Source organism: Gasterosteus aculeatus, chromosome 21 (genome assembly GCF_964276395.1).
Source record: "Gasterosteus aculeatus chromosome 21, fGasAcu3.hap1.1, whole genome shotgun sequence".
NCBI lineage: Eukaryota > Metazoa > Chordata > Actinopteri > Perciformes > Gasterosteidae > Gasterosteus > Gasterosteus aculeatus.
In genome coordinates this window covers 19,278,242-19,301,702 of record NC_135708.1, presented here as the reverse complement: position 1 = coordinate 19,301,702, position 23,461 = coordinate 19,278,242, and the positions used below count along the sequence as shown (strand labels likewise).

The 23,461-nt window shown below is 47.8% G+C and overlaps 1 protein-coding gene across 1 annotated transcript; it reads left to right on the top strand.

Annotated features, from left to right (window-relative positions):
- The first annotated feature begins 6,143 nt into the window (after positions 1–6,143).
- Positions 6,144–13,682, top strand: LOC120812043 (serine/threonine-protein kinase H1-like). Its single transcript, XM_078096965.1, has 3 exons — positions 6,144–6,397; positions 7,029–7,734; positions 13,359–13,682. Exons 1-3 carry the CDS (start codon positions 6,144–6,146, stop codon positions 13,680–13,682), a joined length of 1,284 nt encoding a protein of 427 aa, XP_077953091.1.
- Positions 13,683–23,461: the final 9,779 nt, after the last annotated feature.

Sequence of the window (23,461 nt, the reverse complement as noted above, 5' to 3'; positions counted from 1 at the left end):
AGGAAGGGAAGGAGGCGGAGGAGTCCAACACACTCGGGGGGAAAAATGTCTTATTTTAGACAAACTCTTACCAAGTGACAACATCGAAAACTCTTGCAGCTGCTTTGTTTGAATCCCACTGGTTTTTGTCCCATTTACTTCTGGTGTATGACCTTGAGAATATGATGCACTGTAATATAACATAATACAATAAATCTATATTAAATGAAGCACATGATATTAGCCAGGAGACCTCAGCCTGTCCCATGTTGAAACCCTGAATCAACCTTGATGTATTATAACTTTAGTTTTATTTTGCCGGAAAGGTTGGCACACAAACGCAGTAATCCGAGGTAACAAAGGTACTTATTTAAACCCAGAAACTGCCTCTCGTGGTCCTGGCTGTTAGTGAATGAGTTTGACGATACACCCCAGTTTGTGTTAGCATAGCAACAACAGAGCGCTGCACGCACACACTCGCACAGCGAGGATCAATCCGGAGGTTAATCAAACCCTCCTGCAGTGTTCAACAGCACCTCCTAAACACCACCACTGGTACAATCAAAGGACGGGGGGGCGGGTGGAGCCGTCTGTGCTCACCATGTAATTACTACCACTTGCATATTTCTGTCTGTCATTTTAAAATGAGTGTCTGCGAGCAGGACAATGGAAATAATTCTGCTGCACATTTTCAAATTAAATTCAGGTGTTTGCATGTGTGAGCTCGTCTCCTCAGAGCCAATCATCCATTTGGATAACTTTCCCCAAGGCTTGATGAATGCGATACAGATATTAGATTTCCATCACTTGGAACTCTAAAGTTGCTGCCACTGGGTGACTAAATAATTGACGAATTCTCTCATGAAAAAAAAAAAAAGAAAAAACGCGATATATCTGTTAGAGAAAATTCAATATTTCAAAAGTGGGGATGAGTCAATCGGCAGCAGGGTTACTATTCTGTAAGCAGAGGTCTGAAAATGACTCACTTTCGGCCCAGTATTTATTTTGTGGAAATGTGTGTCAGATCGTTTCAAGCTGAAGCTAAATTTGGATGTATTCAAAGCGGCTTGTGCTTTATTCTAAATCACATTATATAATTTGTGTAGTGATTCGGGATTCTAATTACAACCTTGTAATTTATTCCAATCTACCCAATTAACAATATATATGATATATCGTTAGAGGCATCCTGGTGTTTGACACCATCATCATCATCATTCTCCATTATTATCAAACGCAAACTCATGATATGTCTTAAATTCACATTATTTAGGCAAATTTAATTTGCAGATCACACTTTTTAAATCATCACCGTGTTTGGAAGCATATTAGAATCCAATCACATGACATGGTCTGAATCAGCAGAATTAGCTCTGGTGTTACACAATTGTAGGTCAAACGTAGATGCAAAATGTGTTTTTCCTGACGCATTCATCCAAGTTGTCCACGACGAAGATCACAGGATTCACTTGAAAGCTCCAGAAGAGCTTTTGAGACAATCAGATAAAAGTCCCCAATTCCATTCCGACCGCTGAAGAAGAGCGTGCGATATGATCAAAAACTCCCAAAAAGCTCCCAAATGGAGCTTGTGGCGGGACCGTTGCCTCGGCAGCTGATTCAAAGGTTAGGAGAGAAATTTTAACTTTTGTCAAGTGCGTTTCGGTTCATATAAAATGTAAAATATTTACTCCACATTTTGCCGTGCCAGTTTATCAAAGGTCAAGTCTGACGGTTGTTAACGGCCGTCCCCGAGCGATGGAGAGAGCGGATGTTCATCTCTGAGCCTTTCGGAAGGAAACTTCTCTCATAGGTCATGTTGTAAAGTACATCTGAAATGTCAAATAGTTTGTGTCCATACAGAAGACTTATCTCTCCTTCCCGAAAATCGAAAACCTGAGCAAAACGTTATCCAAGAGCGTCGGTTTTTGGGGCCCGATTTTCCCGCCCTGTGAGTTATGTCCGTCATGCGCATGATTGATTTATGCACTGAATGACGCATTTCTTTACAAGGCGGCTCTGCTTCAGACCGGGAGTTATTCCACCACTTGACCCTCCCTCACTTGTTTCCTCCACGCCTGCGTCTGCTGAAGAGTAATTAGCGGCGCTCTCCATTAATCACCCGTGTGAGTCCAAAGGGGCCAGACGTGGCGGCGCCGCCCGGGCAGGTGACCGCGTCCGTCTACCGCATCCGATCCCGCCGACTCGCGCCTCGTTCCCGATTTGTTCAATCAAGACGTCGTGGACAATTTGTCTGGCGCGCCTCGCGGCCCCCGAGACATCCTCCGAGCTGCACGCACGGGGAGAAAATTAGAGTATCCGTCAGGCGTCCCCGAGGGCCCCGGCTCCGGGAGACGCGGCGTCCTCCCCCCTCTGCCGACGTACCGGCCGCCTGCCTCACTTGTCACTGTAATTAGTTTTGTTTTTTCCGCTGCCATTGTGCTCAGCGGCCCTGCTTTATTGCTGCGTACGGCGGTCGGGGGGGCTCGTTCCACGCCGTGGCATTAAAGCGGGCCGGCTTTAAAAGGCCCGACATGAGAGAAGAAGCGTCCTCCTGCGGCATTGATTCCGCCTGCACTCAGCGGCTCGTAATAAGCAGGCGTACTTCCTTGTCCAGCTCCCCATTCATTTGTGTCCCTCCGCAAAACAACAATTACGGGCCTGTGTTCTATTGATGAATCAGAGGGAGGGGGGGGGGGGGCGGGCTTTAATTAATCAGCCGGGTAACGACGCATGCGGGTGGAAGAGGTCAAGAGTGGAGAGAGAAAATCTCAGAGAGCGATCAGCAAGTGGGTTTTTTATTTTGAGCGTGGAAGCGCTTGTGTGATGTGTGTTGTGGGAACGGAACAGAAACCAGGGAAGAGGGACAGCAGACGATGTGCAAAGGGTCATCAAGACCGTCGTGCCCCCACATTCCACGTGACATTAAATCAGGTTGATGGATGAAGCCGTTTTTTGTGATTTGCACGTATTTTACCACCGCTAAACGACTGCCCATACAGACCACGTGATCTTTATACTACTGGTTTGCAGTAGTTTGCCATTTACCTCAAAAACACATTAGTTTGAGACTCATTATTTTTCTTCCTGTGGAGTAAAACAATGCTCTTCGTTTGGCATCCATCCTCTCTTCTTACGTTCACATTCTATAAGATGTATAATTCCACATCCAAGCAAGCTCAGTCGCCGTCCTTCAAGGCGGAATTATTATAATAAAATGTTTTAAATGTCAAACCGGGACAATTCCACAACATAACCAAGTGGTTCTGCTGTAGTTTGGTTTTGTGTTGTCATTTACACCCCTATGCATATATTTGAAACTACAACAGGAATCCAAAATGTAGTTGAGGTGCAGTTTAATTGTGGGGGAACGTCCACCTGTAGCTGCCCGGGTTGGCAGGGATGTTTGTCTCTGAGTAAAGACAGAGTATTGTTCTTGGACTGTGTGTGTAAGTCCAGGGACATCAGCATGAATTATGCAGCCTCCTGGAGGTTCAGCCTTTTTGCATTTTGGAGATGCACTGTAATCATCCGCGCTACCTTTAAAGATAAGTGCACTCCACAAACAGGCTCCATGCTGTCTTTTCCAAAGGTCAGGTGCTCCAATTTCTTTTTTCCAATCCCACTTTATATGCATATATATTTTAGCAGGCGTCACACCCTACGACAACGACGGCAGCAAACTGACTGGCTGCTGATCCTCCGGAACCCTAAACCCATTCACAGCGGCCCGCTGCGGCTCCTTACCCCCCCCCCCGAGGACCAGGCGTTACCAACACCACACGCGTGTTGCGGGTTCATTTGTAACCGACGACAGCCTTTTAGTAATCAGATAGTGGTTCGATAGACGCTGAACTGCTGACTCCCCGGAGGAAGGCTTCTGAAGGGCGATTTACCACCTCAGTGCTGATGTGATGTCTATCCTCTGTTGGCTCTTTGTGTTTGTGTATAGTGGGGTTGGGAGGGTGGGGGGGGGTCTATATCTCTCGGTTTCTTGTGAGTGTGTGTGTGTGTGTGAGCGGTCCTGTGAGAAGGGGTAGACGTTGTGTGTAAGCAGAACCGAAAAGAGAAAGAAAATGCAGCGGACAAGCAACTGATGCTGCAGCCGCCTCCCTGTGTCCAGTGACAACGGAATTCACACCTTTTGTAAAGACAGAGCAGCGTATAATAGCCGCTGTGACATTTTCATACAAATACACATTTCCCTCCTCTTAAGTGACAATGGATACAGCACAATAGCCAATAAACCTCAAAGCGTTTCATCAAAGCTTTCCAATTCGCTGCTTCCAAACACTCAGCGTCTGGGAGGCCTTCAATGGGAATAATTCCCCCCCGACACACAGGAGCAAACGCTGCGTTTCTCTCATGCAGCAGCACACATCTTTTTAGTAAGAGCGAAGAAGTTAGAAATGAGCAGCAAAAGCCTAAAAAACATAAACACGCTGTGCAATTTATTCATAAACATGAACTCATTATACAAACCTTAATATATCCGCATGATTCCCTCCCTGCTCAGGTGAATAATATAAACTCTGTGCAGGGCACAGAACTTAAAAAAAAGGTTCTTCTTCCTTCTTTTTGATCTTTTGCTTCCTCCCTGTAGTCTCGTATGAATAAATATGTGCATGTTTTCAGTTTCTGCAAGGTTTGCCTCTTTTAATCAATGCACAGGGCGGAGACAGGCAGGCAGGGAGAAAATGATGCATGCTATACCCTTTCCCTCCTCTGCTCCATTCGCTGCAGATTATGAAGGCACGGTGACAGCAGTAAACGTGGGGAGGCAACAATGAGCTGAGACGTGCTTGTATGGGCGAGTTCTTCATGTCTGAAGAATAGAAAACCAGAAACATGCTACAGCTCATTGTAGATTCATCATATCTTTACGTGCTGTCACAGTGGTGGAAGAAATATTCTCTTGACATGACAATTAACAGTCAATTAAATACATTTAAACCAACGGACATGTTGGTGCAAAGAAAACTTTTACACTGTCATTAATCCTGAACGCAAAGTGTGCTGCTTGCTTGCAGTACGGCGGCGTCCTCGAATCTCCAGGTTGGTTTGATCCCGGGTCCTGCACTGTCCACATGATGAAGTGTCCTCCAGCAAACCCCTGAAGCTGTTCCTTAAACTGCTGCTAAGGAATGAGTCAAAAGCCGAGGTCTCGTATGGGCCAGTTTTTAAATGAAATATAATTTAAATACGGTGGCAAAACAGAACCAAAGTAAACACTCAAACTCTTTGAAATCCTCGGATGACGACGGTAGTCACGTGTCTGAAACCTGACCTTTGACCCCTGTGAATCGAATAGCCTGGCGCTTGACCCCGGGTTAATAATCTGTGCGTGAGAAGGGATTCGGCCTTAGCCCAGGGTTGAGGATAGCTGCAGACAAAGAATACGCAGATTAAAAAGCTCCATCAGTTTAAGTTACTCTTCATGAGTATGTTACTCTTCATTACGCAGCCTGTGAAAACCACTGGATAACATCTGCCGGGGCTCGCAAAGGAGCTTTCTGAAGTTTGATTCAATTTAAAACCCAATGATGTTATCAAAGCCCTATTTAGTTGCATTTTCTGAATCCAGGAATCAAGGTGCACTGTTTTTTTAGCACTTGACCCAAACAGAGGATACAAAATCTGGATATTTATGCCTCTGTGCTTCTATTTTGTGAATCTGTCTCTTGTGAGTCACATTACTTTTCTGGAATTGAAAGTCTGAAACGCTGGTACGCCTCCTTAAAGTGCAAATGAACTACATGAGTTAAATCAGACGGCTGCATGGTGTAATAATAGCAGATGACTCCCACTCTTGTGTCAGTGGAGTCTTCCTTCGACACGTTACCTCCGCTGTGCTCATTGTGTTAATCTACCGCAAGAACAGTGACAGTAGCTTCAAAACACTTTCTGTTTACCTGACACTTCTATCACGTGAGTGAGTGGGCGCTCACGCACCTGTCGACCCCCGGGCTGCCTGATGGGTGGAGCTCGCTAACGCTGTTTGCTGCCCTAAAGCAACACCTGCGCGGCCGCGTGGCCGAGTGCTCCTGCAGAGCGGCTCCCGCTGCGATGCAGGACTCGTGTCCTCGTTCCTCCCGGCCCCATTCGGTGTGCACCACATGCAGCTATTCGTATTTTCTAACCACTCTGTGGCTCGCTGCATCTGAGCGATGGGCTGCGGGAACGGTAAGGTGCTGCCCGAGGCCCCCGAGAGGGGCTACGTCAGTGTGGTGCGATCGCTCGTGGCCTTTAGCAGAGCTCGCGGTGACGACGAGCCGAAGAAGCGGAGAAGCTCGTGGTTCTCCACCGGCGTTGACCACCTTCAACCGGCATCCACCGGCCGACAGCAGGTTCTCAGAGAAGGTCCCCATCGGGACAAAGTTGCAAAGTATAAAGACAAGTTTGATGCACGTGTGACGGCGAGGTAAGAGGAGAAGGGCTGTTTTCTATTTGTCATCTGTGCTGCGTTTTCACAACAGCATTATGAAAAAGAATTTTGTAGTCAATGAGTTAAATTTTGTCAGTTATGTTAAAATGCAATTCTTGTACAAAACTATTAACCGCTAACCTGCTTATTCCAATGTCAACCAACTCCCAGTGTGAATGGCTGAACTGTAAACAGGAAGTATTCTTTCCATCCTGCAGAGAGTTATAACATTTATGTAAGAATATATCTCAGTAGGAGCATTCACGGTGCTCATGGAAGACTTTAATGTCAACAGCTTCCTCGTCCGTCGAGCTTGGCGACACCAACCTTTCCACGCTAAGATTTATTAGCACCAATCGTTGAGAGATCTGAAGAATTTACTTGTCAGATTGGAGCATGGAAACAGTTAACGCCTGCAAAGTGCACGGCTGTGTCTACAACTGATTAGTCCCATCTTGTATGAGGCCGCTTGGATGGACTAAATCGCTGCACGTATGTGTGGATCGGCCGTGTCCGCCATGCAGATACCCTCCCATACATCACCGCGAGACACGTGGACGTCCTCGCAACGGCGTCTCATGTGGCAGTGATGCGGTAACGACTCCTCTTTCCCCTCCTGCCTCGTCAGGTACGACATCAGGGCCCTGATCGGTCGGGGGAGCTTCAGCCGCGTCGTGCGCGCCGAGCACAGGGCGACTCGCCAGCCCTTCGCCATTAAGATGATGGAGGTGGAGGCCCCGGAGGGCCGCGAGGTGTGCGCCGCGGAGCTGGCGGTGCTGCGGCGGGTGAGCCACCCTCACGTCATTCGGCTGGTCGAGGTGCTCCAGTTCCCGCGGCGCGTCTACGTGGTGCTGGAACTGGCCACGGGCGGCGAGCTGTTGGACCGCGTGGTCAGCAGGGGACACTTCACAGAGAGGGACGCCACCCAGGCCCTGCGGATGGCGCTGGCCGGGGTGGGACATCTGCACCACCTGGGCATCACCCACAGAGACCTGAAGCCAGAGAACCTGCTGTACTACCACCCCGGGGCCGACTCCAGGCTGCTCGTCACCGACTTCGGACTGGCCACTTTCGGCGGCGCCGGGTCGGAGGTCGTCGGAGGAGGAGACGGCGCCGGAGCGGACGGGAGTTGGTCCCTCAGAACCACCTGCGGAACGCCCGAGTACATGGCCCCCGAGATTCTGCTGAGGACGGCCTATTCCTGTGCGGTGGACATGTGGGCGCTGGGCGTGATCGCCTACGTCGTGCTGAGTGGATCCATGCCGTTCGAGGACGACAGTCGCACGCGGCTCTACAGATCCATCGTAAGAGGCAAATACAGCTTCCGTGGAGACGTAAGTTCACACACTGGAGTTTGGGGCGTGAAGTGAAGTGTCTCCGTTGGAAACACATGCATATTGTGTGATTCTACGTGCAAGGATCTACATCTAGTGCCGTTATTAACGTCCCCTAAATGCGGAAAGACGGAAGCTAAGACTAGTGCTGCGACTCAAAAGGACAGAACCAGTGAACCTTAAAATCATACACAATACATGCGTCGTATGTTCACAAAAACATCCATGAGCGTGCTGTCATGTTTCAAGGGCTGTGCTTGCAAAGAGTGAAAATGAGTAGCTGTTATTGGGTAGGTCGTTTTATCCGATTTATTCCCAGAGAACAGGTGGAAGTTGTCATTCTCATAGTTTACAGATCCCTTCACAGACTCGACCTCTGCTTCCACTGATGCAATTTTGACATTGTTTTGACAGTCTTGCACAAAATCCCCACGGCTGTGCTGCCATGCAGTGAAAACTGAGTCTGTTTTTTATTTATTTTTTTCGTTATGTGGATACTGAACAGAAGAACACACGTTGACTAGAAAAGCTGTGGTTCTTTGGCTGGCTGCGGTTGCCGCTTTTAAACTATCTCTCTGAAAACAGTGTTAAAGCTTCTTTAAGTCTGTTACCTCTCACTTAACTGCAGCAGGGAATGACTGTCTGCCTCACTCTGATTCAGCAGGAATAAAACTTGAGCCTTTGGAAGGAGGGAAGGTATTCTTCAGAGCCTCTGTCATCATTAGTTTATTCAGGTATTGCTTAGAATCAGATCAGTGGTAATAATAAGAACTGTATAAAAATAGTCAATCTTTTTGCAGAAGAGTCATTTGCTTACTTGCATCTTAAATAATCATCAATAACGAATTGAGACTGCAGGTAAACGCTCCTTTACCTTTTAATAGACCCTCCAGCTGCAATTTCTATTCTGACATTTAGCCTTTTCCAAACAATGCAATCTGTTTTTCCGTCTATTCGCATATGTCACATCTACCTGCTGCCAAAAAAATGATTCACACCTTGATCGCTATGCAGTTACAAGTCCCAGAAATAGCCGCATTATTCCACCCTTCCGTGGAGCGTGGATTTTCGGCTGAGCAGCGCGGGTCGCATTGGAGCAGAAGGAGTGGAAGTTTGTTGTGGCGTCTGGAGCACCGGTAGGTGTTGCTCCTTCAGGATGCGTCAGACTGGTTGTCGTTCCCCTTCGCCTCCGTCACACAAAGGAAGTGGGTATTTTTAACAGCCTGTTCTGTAGAGCCGGGTTGTGTGTTCAGGCTTCTTCTTTTCACGCTGATTACACCCAAGGCTGGATTATTCACTGGGCTTTAAGCTCGGCCCCATTCTCGGGGATGCAGTCTGACATTTTAGTTTGGCAGACACAGGCTCCCTTACATTGGTCCTGGACTATTATCCCGGTGTTTACCGCTGCACTGACCACCAACTGTGCAAAAAGCTCCTCGCGTCCATGCAGGGGCTTATTTCACGTTTGCACGGCGGCTTTGAGCAGAGCTCACGTGTAGGCCACAATGGGGGGAGGAACGTCCTTGGGAACTGAGCTGAGAACCAAATTTCATGAGACCAGCATCTCACATCCCGGGTGAGTTGGAGTAAAGACATCGAATCATTAATTCCTATGATGAAGACATCTGACGTGGCTGAGTGGCAGTCCAGAGCTTTACCGAACCGCCATCAATCACAGAGATGACAGGACACTTTCTCTTTGTCATGTGCAAGTATCCACCCTCTGATAGACTGGCAACATGGTCTCTCTCTCTCACACACACACACACACACTGGGATAATAATGAAATGTGATGAGGGTTCAGTCTTATCGCCAGAAAGTTGACCTCCGTCACCAGAAGGGTTCTTCATGTCATTCAGGAGGGGGCTTCCCTCCCGACGGGCACAGTCTCAACAGCCGCGGCAATTCCCGCCACGCGTTAAACTTGACTCGAATAGTTTAATTAGAAATGAGGTGTCCTGCATCGCAGCGACGCCGTGTGCCGACGTGGGTGGGTGGTAATGAAGTGCGCCCTTTACGCAGCAGATACTTTGAATAGACACAGCAGGGAAAGCACATCAACAAAGGCTCTGTTCCTTTCAAGTGTTCCCAGCGAGCCAGCAGGACCCTGACAAACCACGGCAGCTAAATGGAATGCGGCCGTCGTTCATTCAATTACTCAAACAACTGTCAAAATGTTGTCCTGCACAAACGAGCATAAGCCACAGAATAAAACCTGCATGCTCAGATTTCGAGGGACTTGAAATCTCAAACATTTCTGCACTGACCGTGAAGTGGAGCGACGTTGATGCATCTGTCACCTTTATCGGGTGAATCTATTGAATTGTATATTGTTATTCGTCAGCAGCTGAAAGCCGAATATTGTCGTCCGAAAATCTCTCATCATTATTCAACAAAGCAGTGAAACCAAAAGGAAAAAAAATCTTCACGTATACTTTTTCCCAGATGGACTCATAAAGATTTTGAAAGTAACAATTTGTCTCTTTCATGCAAATGAATACCCGAGGGCTGCAATTACAAACATCCTTGTGAAAGTATCGGTAACCTCGTGTGTTCTTTGTAGCAGAATAGGGGGAGGCAGTAAATGTGAGGTGTGGGTGGGCCGGGGGGGTTCTGCAGCGCGATGGAGGCGAGACTCGCTGAGAAATGCAAATACCCCCCCGGCACCTACCTACCAAACAGGTCCCTCTGTCTCCCCAGCATCCCCCCCCCCACCCCTACAGCTACACACTCGCATGCATCTCAGCCCCCCCACCCTCCCCTAGTGCACCAGCCCCTGGCCGGAAGACCTGTGGTGCAGAGTCACACTGATGTGTTTACTCAACAGCAGGGGGGGGGGAGGGGTGGGGGAGTCTGAGATGGATGGCAGGATGGAGGAGATTGCTGGTAGGAAAATAGGCCGGACACAGGAAGAGCGGGTGCCGCCTCGGGGGGCTTTTCACACCTTATCCCTCACTCCGCTCGCTCGCCCGCACGCAGGCAGGACATGTGATGCGTGTGTATCACGGCAGCAGTTAGTATGTGCGGCGTGAGTTCGTGCACCAACCTCCTCAGCGTTCTGCATTCAAAGATTCAAGATTCTAAGATTTTTATTGTCATTTACACACCGTTTACAACCTGTGTATTGAAAATCTTGTGCTTGCCTTTCCGGAAAGCCGACCAATTTTTAAAATTAAAATTAAAATAATATTACAATATTTACATAAATACATGAAATAAAAAATAAAAAATGAGGTGAAGAGAAAAAGTGCAAAACTGTGCAGGTTGTAAAAGAAAAAAAAAAAAAAACGTCATTTATATTCCACACATTTCAACAGTAACAGTAAGTGAATCCTAACATAACTGCATGCTGCGTTAGTGGGGACACACACTCCCCGGGGGGGGCAGCCCAGCCCAAACATCTGCATCCCTCAGCAGCAGGGCACCCTGGGTAACGGTTAGCCCAGTCTGCCCCCTAGTGACCACCAACAGGTCCCGGTGCATTGCCCATTACGGCCCCATCGCCCGCTGCATCCGGCTATCGGTGATTGGATTACTTTCACCTGCCGTGGCAGCAGGGCCCCCTTTTCCCGCTCGGGCCCATTAGGACGGAGGCCTGTTTGAACCTGGCTTTTGTTTCTCGGGGCGGTGCTGGCAGGTCGGGATTAGGAAGCAGTGGCCCTCGTGCGGAGCGGTTCATTACTCAAAAGTGCATTATCCCGGTGATCGCATTAGAGTAATCCAGCCTTCCAGCGTTTTCTTCATTTGTTGTAATTACGGCGTTGTCAGGCAAAGATGTAGCGCAGTCAGCCTCTCGTTCACGCTAACACGACGTTGCTAACGGAATCCCTTTGGGTTTTTCTCCACCGCCATGCACCCCACCCGACCCCCCCTTCTCCACCACCACCACCGACCACTCCTTTCCCTCCTCCAGCTAGCTCCCTGCTCAACAGTGATATATAACCCGCCACTCTCCTCCCAACACAATAAAGCCTTTGTGTATTTTGACGTGAGGAATGTTCCAAATAAGGGACAGAGATAAACTTCCTGCTGCCGGCGTCTTGCCAGGAAAGCAACACGGTGATGTCTCTTCTCCTTAGCGCGTTGATAGCAGTTGCGGGGACGACTCTTTTTTTTATAGATTTTTCTATTCTCACCTAGTAATGGCTTCGCCGTCTCTTCCAGGTAGCCAGCGTGCACCACGCATGTCATCTCGGATCAGGAACAAAGAGCAAAAAACGCCCGCTGCATTTGATGTCAGCCGCGGCTGGCTGACTTCAAATGTGCATTTCGTGGCAGAGTAATAAGGAGGCCGCCTCGCCGAATCACCAACGGCAGCGGATGAGGAGGGGAGGCGGGCTTGTTAGTCCTGGGAGCTCAATCAAACACTTTCTCTGCCTCCCGGGCAAGCGCGTGTCACTCTGTCTGTCTCTCGGGTGTGAAATAAGAACACAATGAGAAGAAAGTTTCAGAGAGGAGCGTTTTTTTACGACTCGTTTGGCGGGGGGCCGGCTGCGCACACTTTGCACGCGCTCTGCTCTCCAGTCGGTGCACTGTGAGAATAAGCGAGTCGCTGCTTCTTTGAATTCCTCTTAAGCGGCAACTGTCTCGCGATTGTCAATTTCATGCTTGATTAATTGTCATTACCTGGCGAGAGACAAAAAAAGGAAAAAAGAGGTGGAGAAATGCATTTTGGGATTAAAATGGAGAGCGAGACGTCCCTAAAGAGGAAGATTTAGTCGGTGCGAGGCTGAGCGTGGAATGAGAGGATTTTGCACACACACATTGCACTGTATTTAGCTTTGATTCTCCTCTGCAGAGACTCACTGGAGAATAGCACGGCTGATTGGTTCGGAGACTGGAAATATCTGTGCATCTGAAAGACGTGAAATAGACGTGATTATGGAAGCGCAGGAATTATGCTTATCATTACCTGACTTCACTCAAACAATAGCGAATTAAAAGCATGCATCGAAAGAGCGCTTTGACACTAATCAAGGCCATTGTGCAACGTCAGTTTAATCTGATGCTAATCAATATAAATGCCTCTATCTGTAATGTTTAAAACGGGATGGATCCACAGAAGTCATGATCAAAGTCGGGGCCTCCACGTGTCCCCTCAATGACCGAGAACCAAAGCCGGGACGAATAATCTCAGGATTCCGAGATAATGAGTCTGACGCTGCGAAAATAAGAAGCCATGTCAGATTTCAAAGCATTCTCCCCTGTCAGTGGTGTGATTCGCTATTTGCATTAACAAAGCGCAGAGGATCCCGCCGCGTCTCATATGGGGGCCCTTCCATTGAGAAGCTAATTCCGGCGTGGAACAAACGCGCGGCCAAATCCCACACAGAGGCGCTGCCAGATGTCCCGTTGGTCCGTATTCTTTTCAGCCTACGACTGCTGCATCCTTTCGCCCAGTGACATTTAGATTTCCTTTTGAGTTTAGTTCTGCTGGTTAGGCCTGCAGAGCACACGGATGAGTTTTATTTCTTTATTCGGATGAAATGCCGTGGGGAGGCCATGGGGAGGCTTTGAACCTGTTAAGACGCCTCGTCTAGATACTCGGGCGGCGCTTTTACGGGGCTGCAGGTTCCCTGTGTGTGTGTGACCATCAATCAGCTCCACCTCTTCTGTCCCACAGCCTTGGCCCTCCGTGTCCCACCTGGCGAGGGACTTTGTCCAGGGCCTGCTGCTGTTGGACCCGGCCGCGCGCCCGACAGCCGAACAAGCCATCCGTCACCCCTGGGTGGTCACCATGGCCGCCGGCTCCTCCATGAGGAACCTCCACCGCTCCATTTCTCAGAACCTCAGGCAGCGGGCGTCGCGCAGCTCCTCCCGGTGCCCGAGCAGCGCCGCCGGCTCCGGCGGGGGCCACCGGCGGGGGCCCGGGAGGGATAAAGAACCGGGAGCGGCGGCGAGGCAGAGCAGCCAGATGCTTCCAGGAGCACCGTCGGCCTCCGACTGAAGCAGCGCCTTCATGGGGGAGGCTAATGAGTGGAACCGGATGAGCCGGATCATCGTGGTCCGTGTGCGTGGCTTTCACAGAGCTCAGAAACCGGGAGGCAGGCGACAGGTGTTGGTTCCTCTCTGGGATTCCGTCGGCTGATTCCCCCAAAGGCCGAGGTCCATCCTCCATCAGTTTGGTGGTTAGCTAAGATTAGCTGCACGTTCAGTTTTGAGGTCCAGCCTTGTATTGAGACGGAGCCATGCTCCTCCAGACTAACGGATCCAAGGTCTCATCTGGATCCCCACGAGACACTAGATTGCCTGGTTGGAGGTTCATACCAAAAACAAGAAATCGTTGGCGAAATGGGATCCTCACACATTTTAACGCGGAAAGAAGCAACATCTTTTGTTTTCTCTCCTCCTACAGAGCACCACTCAAAGCTTAACACAGATATTCGGCGACAGGCCTCTGTCATTGGAAATGAGGCGCTGGGTTTAAGCAGCTCTCCCCTAAACATTATGCAAGCTGTCAACAGCGATCTCAAAATAACCTTTGGTTTCCTGTGAGAAATTTTAAATTGAAATGGAATGTTAGTATGCGACAGGAGTGCACCAAGCCGTGAGTAGGATGCGAAACATAATTGCCAACGAGGTTCAGTCATGTTTAGCAACATCACACATCACGTATTGTGGAGTTGTTCCTGTTTTATGTTTTAATCATTCACGATTAATGCTTTCGGTTGCAGATCCCAGTTGCACACGAGGATGCACAATGGATAAATGCCGGAGCGATTGGTACAGAATGAAAAGCAAGTGAGTGAGGAAAAGAAATAAACGGGAAAGGAAAATCAGCACTTTGGGACTAACATTTATTCATTTTTTGCACAATCAACTTTCTAATTGGAGTGATTGTGAGACGTACAACTCTTTCATTTCATTCATTCATTCACTAGTCCAAATGTGTCAGACAATATAAAAGATTTCACTCACGTAGCATGGCCTTCATCAGTGAGAGACTTCTAAATGTTGTTTAAAGACGTAACCTTTAACAGACAGCACATGTTGTCTAATTCAAAGGTCCACACCCTTTTTCCCGGAGCTTTCACTCAAAAAATGATCTCAAGCTCCATTGATTTGCTTTTTTCATTTTCTGTAACTGTGGAAAACAGCAAAGACCACCAACACCTCTGGGTAAAGTTGTGCTTTCTATTCTTCGTAAGCAATTCAACTTGCAACATCATTTTCTAACCTGCTAATGGACGGTGATGGACGCTTGAACAACACGCTTGTCTAACCGGAGTCTGACCTCAAAATCTCGTCTAATGGTTTTGTTTACAGAGACGCAAACTTTTCTCTTATTTTCATTTTGGAACGTCGTCTTTTTCAGGACAATTACGTTACCAAACCAAAGTTGATGCACGGCAACAGAAAATATCCAGTAACAAGACCTTGTTTTTTGTCGTTTTTTCACCTCACCCTCATCGTCACGGATACACCAAGAATCTATTTCGCGTATTATCGTACGGATGATGTCATTTGGAAGAGTCCCATGTATTATTCCTCCAGCGAGGACCGTTGGAGGGCTGTTAACGCCTTTCAACGGCTGCCCAAACTCAGTGACCTGAGATCAACGTCCCTCTGGGGAGGAGATGAGCACGTCAGCAAGCAGGAAGACGGAGGGCACCAAACTGAAGGTTCTTATTCTTAAATTGCCCGAGCAAAGGGCGCGGCCTGTTCCTCCTCCGCGGTCTGATGAGAGCTGCACATTCTGCTCCAGCAGAGCCACCGTGAGACGTCGCACGCGGCCTCATGTGGGAAAACACAATAATCTCCACCCAATTGTTTGAGCCCCCACGGTGCAGGTGGTTCCATATCTCGCCTTATCGAATGACGTTTGACTGCACGGCCGAGGGATAGGAGATTTGTTATGCATTTTCGTTTTTTTGCAAACAGAGTTCCACTCACAGATAGAGAAATCGGAATTGAATTGAATCCAAACAGCAGCGGGCATTAGCGGGAAGTCGCCTTGCCGCTCCACTCTCTGTGCCGTTACCTTTCAAAGGCGGCTGTCGTTTTGAAGCATTGTCCATCTCATGCATGCACACTCACTAATTCCACAGTTACAGTGGCTTTAGAGCGGGCAGTGAAAGCTGCTTGAGTATTTCGCTGCATATTTGCTCCCAGTCCTTCATGGACTCCTGCCGATAATCCTTGTATTATGAAAGTCTCGTGCTGTGTGATCATTGGGCAGTTTATCCACACATGTAATCCCAGATGGATGCAAATTAACACGCCGTTATCCGTGGATCAGCTGTGGTATTGATTGATTGAAAGGGGCCATATATCGTTCCGCGTGGACTTTAGTCAGCCGGGCCGGACAATCGGGGAAGCAGAGTGTAGCAGAGATTAGCAGATAGCGTTGGCTCTCTTAACACCAGCGCTGCGCTACACGAGGACAAGTGTGACAGAAAAGCTCTTTTTTTTTTTCTTTTCTTGGGCTTGGCTCAGCAGAAAACCAGCGACTTATTTGCTTTATCTTTGGCCTCAGTTGAAGAGATCATTCGCTGCTCGGGACCCTGAAACATAAGCTGGCAGATCCACTCGGCGCCGCTGCGAAAATAAAAAAAGAAGAGGATAATAGAGGGGGAGGGCGGTGGAGTGCTGCACCACAGTCCGCCAAACTCTTTCATCCAGGGATGCATTTTTCAAAAAGCACAAATCATCATAAGATCACTATAAGAGGTCATTGGTGCATAGATCTTAAATGGGAAAACCAGCAATTTTAAGGAAAATCCCAACATGCGTATTAATTAATACATAATTGTATTAAATGCATACGTACATGTTTTACTACTCTGTCAATGAGAACAAATTCATTCTTATTCTTCTCACATCATTTTCATCCCTTAATCAAACTACCTTTTATATTGCGTAGATCAGTAGGCTGCTATTATCAGAACAACGTGAACATCCAGGCTCTCTCGGTTCTAAATGTACTGCAGATGGTTTTGGAATAAATTCTGTGTTTGGGTATGATTGTATTGGTCCTATTGCTGAACCCCCCCCCCCCCCCCCCCCCCTCATGGAGGAAATGCACCCCTTCCCTTCATGTTTGTTCCCACACGGTTGTTGCGTTCAATGTAAGTGCCACTTATTTCTATTGTGTGAACCAAACACCCAGCATGTCAAATATTGGGGTCTTTTGTGAGCTGCTCAGCAGAGAGATTACTTTCCTGAAACAGCAATTACAACTGCACTCCACCTTAATGATTTGAGAGGAAAGAACGGTTCGCATTTTTAGCCAGTTAATTGCTTTCTTTCTTTTTTTCCAGACGAGCGGCGCTATTTGCCGCCGTCCCGTTGTTGTGCTGCACGCGCATGCGGCACAGGAACACAAGGTGGGTCAATACTTTTCTCATTGCGGATACAATAAAAGTAAACTGTCTCATTATTCATCCCGCTCGGAAATTCCCATTTAGATTGTAGCCTGTACCAGTTGTTTTGACGCTTCAAATTTCCATGTGTGAGCTGCGGGGCCGAGCGGCTCTGTTTTGGCTGCAGCTGGTGGACACTGTTCACTGATCCGAGGCCTTTCAGGGGAGCGGCATGTTGGTCAAATGAAACAGGTTACATTCAAATCAGAAGAAAAAGGATTAGTTTATGCCAGAAACGCACAATGGCGACATGTTTTTTGCTTTCACAGATACGGTGGCCTTCATTTCTGCAGTGCAAATCTCTGTGGTTTCTCTTCCACCCACAGACCACTCAGATCACGTCGAGGGGTCAGCTGTGCTCAGTGTACATTCCACATGCTATAAAAAAACACGACGACTCAATATGTTTAACATTCCCATGTGGACATTTAAGGCAAATCACATTAATGCATCTTCAGCGTGCATTGTGCACAATCAATATCCCAGAAGCAAGCATAGCAGTGTACCAACACTAATATACGGGTGTGAAAGAATACAATCACATTTTTAATTATGCTTATTTGCATATTGAAAAATGTGGTTGGGTTGTTTAGACGTTCACACCCCCTCAACTGTGTATGTGTGTAAATGAATGTAGTGTAGTCTCCTCTTTGGATGAGTATTAACATCCCTTTAATGACCCTGAACCCCACAGGTCACTCAGCTGGGAGGATATTTACCCTCGGTCATAGAATGTGTTTATTGTGAATTGTGAATGTGTGTCATAGAATCCGTCCGTTCCATCAAACTCAGCAGTGTGGAGGCTGAGTGGCGTTTGGCACCGGTAGCAGGGCACCAGTGGGTAATGTGCTCCAACAAGGAGCCGAAACAAGCTGTTGTTGTTTTTGTGTTCTCACTGAAACATGGTGGAGTTTTTCAAAACGATGTGGCTCCTTCTCCAATGAATTTGTATCCTGCCACGTTGGTTCTATTGGTTATATATTTTAATTATGAAAAATAAAAAGTATAAACAGCTGTTACCAGACAAACATGAATATGTCGATTCTGCGGAAGGCTCTGACAGGCTGCCGCGCGGAGCCCCGGCCCCGGCGTCGGCTCCCATCGGGGCCCGGCGGAGCTTCTGGACGAAAAGAGGAGCAGCAGCTGCTCCAGCCGGAGCTCTGAGTGCAGGTCACTGCCGGAGGCCCTTCTGCAGTCTGAGCTGAAAGCGTTCTCCTCAACCTGCAGGGTTTCGTCTGATTTGGTGGGGACCAACATTAGGAATAGCTGTGTAGAACGACCCGTTCTCCTCGCTGTTGGTCTTCTGCTGTTCAGTTTGTTTACTACATGATGTCCTAAATTATATTTATTCAAAGCCCCGTCCATAGAGTGAGGAACAAGATCTATTTCAGTTGCAGGACAAAGTCGCCTAAAACAATTTCAGAGTATTAAACAAAGCTGTTAAAAGATCACATTGTGGGATGAGTGAAATAACCCCATGACACGTTAGTGGCCCCTGCAAATGTACATGTACATACACTCACCGCTCTGAAAGTATGTTTCCAAGGAAGTCCAAGTTTTCAATTTGCAGGCCAACCCCAGAGCTTTGAGGTGGACTTCAATATCCATTTATCACACCTGAAATGTGGGCTAACATCGTTTTTCTTCACTATTTATACCTCTATACTCCTTATACCCTTGTGTCACATTACACACCAGGAAGCTGCCCGGTACAATCATAATCTGACTGCTGGCCACGGAGAAGCAGCGCCATTACCGATTGCTCAGGGACAGAAGGGAAAGCATCAGGGATTCCCTTCCTTCAGCCCCGAAAGCACTTCCCCAAACTTCACTCTTACTCCCCTCCATTCATTCCCATTACAAAAGGCTTTGTTGCGTTCCTGATTGAGACGTACGGGCCCTCCTCTCTCCCACCACCGCCTCCCGAGAAAGACATGCAGACCGTACGAGTTCTAGTCCCCGAGGAGCCAACGTCACTCCTTTCAACGTGTCGGGTTTGTTCCTTTTCAGGAATGCGTAAAATACTGATTATCATTTGATTACAGGAAGGTTTTTATTTTACCCAAAGCCGATCGAAAGGCCTTTATATCAGCCTCCGCTCCGTTGGCTTCACTGACTCCTCTTCACTCGCAGGAGCAGATGGGATGGAGGATGGAAAGTGTCACTTGCATCTACATGTGTGCACTTCAGAAAATGTACAGTCAATATATATATTTTAATGTTGACGCACTTCTTCGCATTTCCCAAGACCGATGTGCTGTAAAACGCACGTTGCAATAAACGATGAAAGAGAAAAAGTACGGGGTCAACTCATGTCTGCCATATTTTTTAAATAGTCTGTTTTGTTCACTAAAAAGCAACTCAGACAGTTTATCTTTGGCGGCATTCAGATATGTATATTTCTCCTGAAGCAGACATCAGCAAAAAGAGGCTATTATATTTCTTTCCCAGATAGCATCTTATCCATGAGACATGAGGTTAAAATACGCTCTGAGATTTGATGAGAAAATAGAATAGAGACTACCTTCTGGTTTGAAACATATACTGTATGCGTATATATATATATATATATATATATATATATATATATATATAGGAAAAAGCTCACAAAACACACACACACAGGAAATGAATCACATGTATAGATAACTGTCTTTTCTTTTGTCAATGTTATGTCACCTTACAGTTTCTCATTTTCGGGCACTCATCTTAAAATATATTTGCTTCAGTTTTCAGTCATTTCTGCATCAGAGTAAGTGCAGCGGAGAGAGACGCTGACACAAAGAGGACAGGAGGAACAAAGGAAAATCTCCAGACAAAGAGTCATTTAATTTCTTTGAGGCAGTCCTGAGGTGGTTGCATTAATATTCTAGTATTTCACACACTGTTTAATTTAAAAGACATGGTGTGATTTTGCGTTTCTATTTATACATTTTTATCTCCAGGAATATTTCCACGAACATTCCAAGATTTAAATCATATTTAAATGAATCTATACTGTATTTTACACTTTGCAAATGTTTGTGCGTTTCTAATTCATTTTGGAATAAAAGCCGTCAACCCAAAAAATAGCTTCGATGTTTTGATCAAGATCATTTTCTCATTGAATAGCTGACGACCACACCAGAGTTCCAGAGGGAGCAAATATCAAATCATTTAACAGAGATAAACTGTATTTGTATTGGATGATAATGTTGTTTGCCTTTCATTTTCAAGTGAAAAGAAATGATGCAGTTTTGTGATTTCCAGTGCTTATATTCACCAACAGGTGCAAGCTTTCGCTCAGCCGTTCAGGCCATTACATTAGTGTGTGTGTGTGTGTGTGTTTATAATTTGTTTGTACCGTGTGGTCCTGAGAACTGTATAATGTTTATCCTATAGGAGCAGATATTGCAGTGTGAGCTAAATTGATTCCCCTCAGCAATCCCAGCAGCAAAATAGAGGTCCAGGCTTCTGCAGACAGGAGTCAAAGACAGTGATTTAAAGGTCAGACTCAACAGCACAGATCCCTGGGTAAAGAAGATGCTGACAGGCACACCCTGATGGGAAACAGCTGGAGTGTTTGGAGTGATCCAAACCCAAGCATTCATCTCTCAATCTTTCTGCTTTTTTGTGTGGGTGGCCAGGTGGGGGGGGGGGGGGGGGCGAGTGTATGTGTGCCGACTCATCTGCCTACGAGTGCTCTATGTCTTTTTCCCAGCGTGTTAAACATCCATACATTCATGCATTCATCTCCCCTTCAGCGCTCGCTGTCATGACCTCGTTGCCGTCCGGGCGGATTGAATACAGATACATTATTAATCCATTTCCGTCTGGATAAATGGCCACCAAGGCCCAACGTGGAACGTGGAAGATGCGGGTGCAGCTCTTTTCTGAATGGTATTCCATCTATTTGGAGGAAATAGAAAAGTCTGTCAGGGAGAGTGAATGAAATGAGCGACGATGGGAGTTGTTAGATGGCAGGGAAAGGGGGAGGAAAGGGTGAGAGGGAAGCAGGAGAGTATGCTTAACCACTAATTACTCACACATATATATATATATTTGAGTGTTGTGCATTAATTTGCCTCTTTCCCGCGGCTCACCCGACCAAAATGAACACAGTTTTCAGCTGTGTGCTTTGGTGCTGTAGAGAGGACGCACAGCAGCAGGATGGTGTAGCGTTGGAGTGACTCCAAACAATTGGGCCCCGAGTGCCTTGTAATGGCGACGCATGTCCCCAGTGCATCGGTGTGGCTCTTTGACGTGTTGTTCATTTTCAGGCACCATTCAAGCATCCAAGACAACGTTGCTCAAGTAGCGTACGAGTCAGCCATTGTTGCTTTGCCGAGAAGCATCTTTTCAAAATGCGTGGTCTTTCTCCCAACGCCCACAACATCCTGGAGGTAATAGCCGAAGCGTATCATGTAAGTGAGGTTCGAAGCTCCCTTCCCACAAGGTCATTAGCGTCATGCGTAGCAGGCTGACACCTCCTCAAGTTTCAGAGGTTAACTGCTCCATTGACTGCATGCACCAGCCTCCGAGGTTGCCATGGAGAACAGCGAGCGGCCTCCGGGGGTCTCCCATCTCGCATGCATCACACGGGGAAGTGCTCACAAATCTCCTCATGTGTCGAGGTGTGAAGTCAGGCGGCCGGCTCCGCGTGTGGCCGTTAGCATGTGGCCGTTCACGGTTTGAGCTGCGCTAATGTCAATTCCGACGCCGCGCTCGTTAGCGGGGAGTTGGAATTGTGCTGGAAGAAGTCTCCCTCTCTTCTCCACAGCAGAACCTCCATCACGAAGCCGCCACGGCCACGCTGAAGAGGTTGAGGTCCCGCTGAGGCCCGTGTCCAAGTGCTCGTGTCAAAAGGACGCGTTCTCGCACAGTCAATTGCGCAGCCATGGCAACGGCGCTCGGCAGGGCGACTCGTGCAGGCATGGGAAGTGGCTCGATGGCATCAATTGCTCTAACAAGCTTAATATCCGTGTCCTTCAGGAGAGAATCAAGCAACGGATGGTAACACATAAGAACGGTGCACACATTCGCTGCACGGCTAACGTAAGAGCAGCGAAAAGCCCGGCCGTGCTGACCAATGGGCAGTTCTGTGAACGCTGTGGTTTCCCTGAGGAAGAGTGCGGAGTGGAGGCACTTGCAGACTCACAAGGCTCCAAGCACCGCGCTCAAATAGAGACCGAAGGGAATCTGACAGCTTTCGTTGCTAAAGACTTGTGGCGGTCTTGTGGTGCTCTGCTAACACGCTAACAGACACACACGGACGGGTCGCTCTCTGATGCCGCTGTTCAAACTTGCCAGTGAAAAGAAAAAGCTCCAGAACGTGACTCCGGGTGGTCAAGCACGCGCTTCCCTCTCAGCTTGCAGTCTTGTCTGTCTCAGGATGAAAATATATCTGCAGGCAGATGGGACTCTAATTGTGTCGTTTGCCATGACAACCGCTTCCAAGGCCCAGCTTGTGAACTTTCCGACCTCAGTTTCTTCCCCTTTTTAGTTTTTATTAGAATATTTGAATGGAGAATGTGAGGTTTCACAATGCCTAAAGACACAAAGACACGCTAGAACGCTGTCTTCTTCCTTGCTAAATAGGAAACGTCTTTTCGGGCAGGGTTCTAATCTGGACCGCGAGACGAGGTGTCCCCACCTGACCCTCACTCCGGAAGGTCATCCTGGTGTCTTAGCAACAGTGCGTCCCTCTCTCCAGGCCTTCACATCCGTACGGACACAGCGGGCTGCAGAGTACACTCCCTCCTGAGGACTGGACAGAAAGAAGAGTCTGATCCCCGACGGTGAGGATGGCATTATCAGCTGTGACACATCCTGATGGGCTTATGTGCATGAACATTCTTTAAAAGCACACACGGCCGGACCGACTTAATCCAAAAAGGAAGGAGAAGCTTATACAACGCACACAGAGGAAAGAGAGGCTTCAATCTCTGCTCAGGTAGATATTATTCCACTCCATTTTGACATGTGTCATGTGCAGAGTAAACTGGTCTGTATGTTTTAATCCAGTATGCAAAAAGCCACTTTACGCTGGTGGCACTTGCCCCCCTGATGTTGAAGAACCATTGTGGTTTAATTCGAAATTCATTTTTTGTTGAATAAATATGGGCAACGTGGGTCTGACAAAGTGCCCCGGCATCTCCTGCCCCCCAGGGACGCCCATCGGCCCCCGAACGTGATCTCCGTCACTGCGGCGCTATCTGCCTCTGTTGTGGTGCCGGGTGTGGCTTTGTTGCTGCCATGGAAACTACACACCAGCATCCATCCCCGGGGGGAGTTTTGCCCGCTTGCAGTGAGAGTTGGAGCAGGGCGAGCCCTCCTCAAACGAACCCTTCTGACAGGGCCTGTCAATCAGAGGGGGGGGACGATA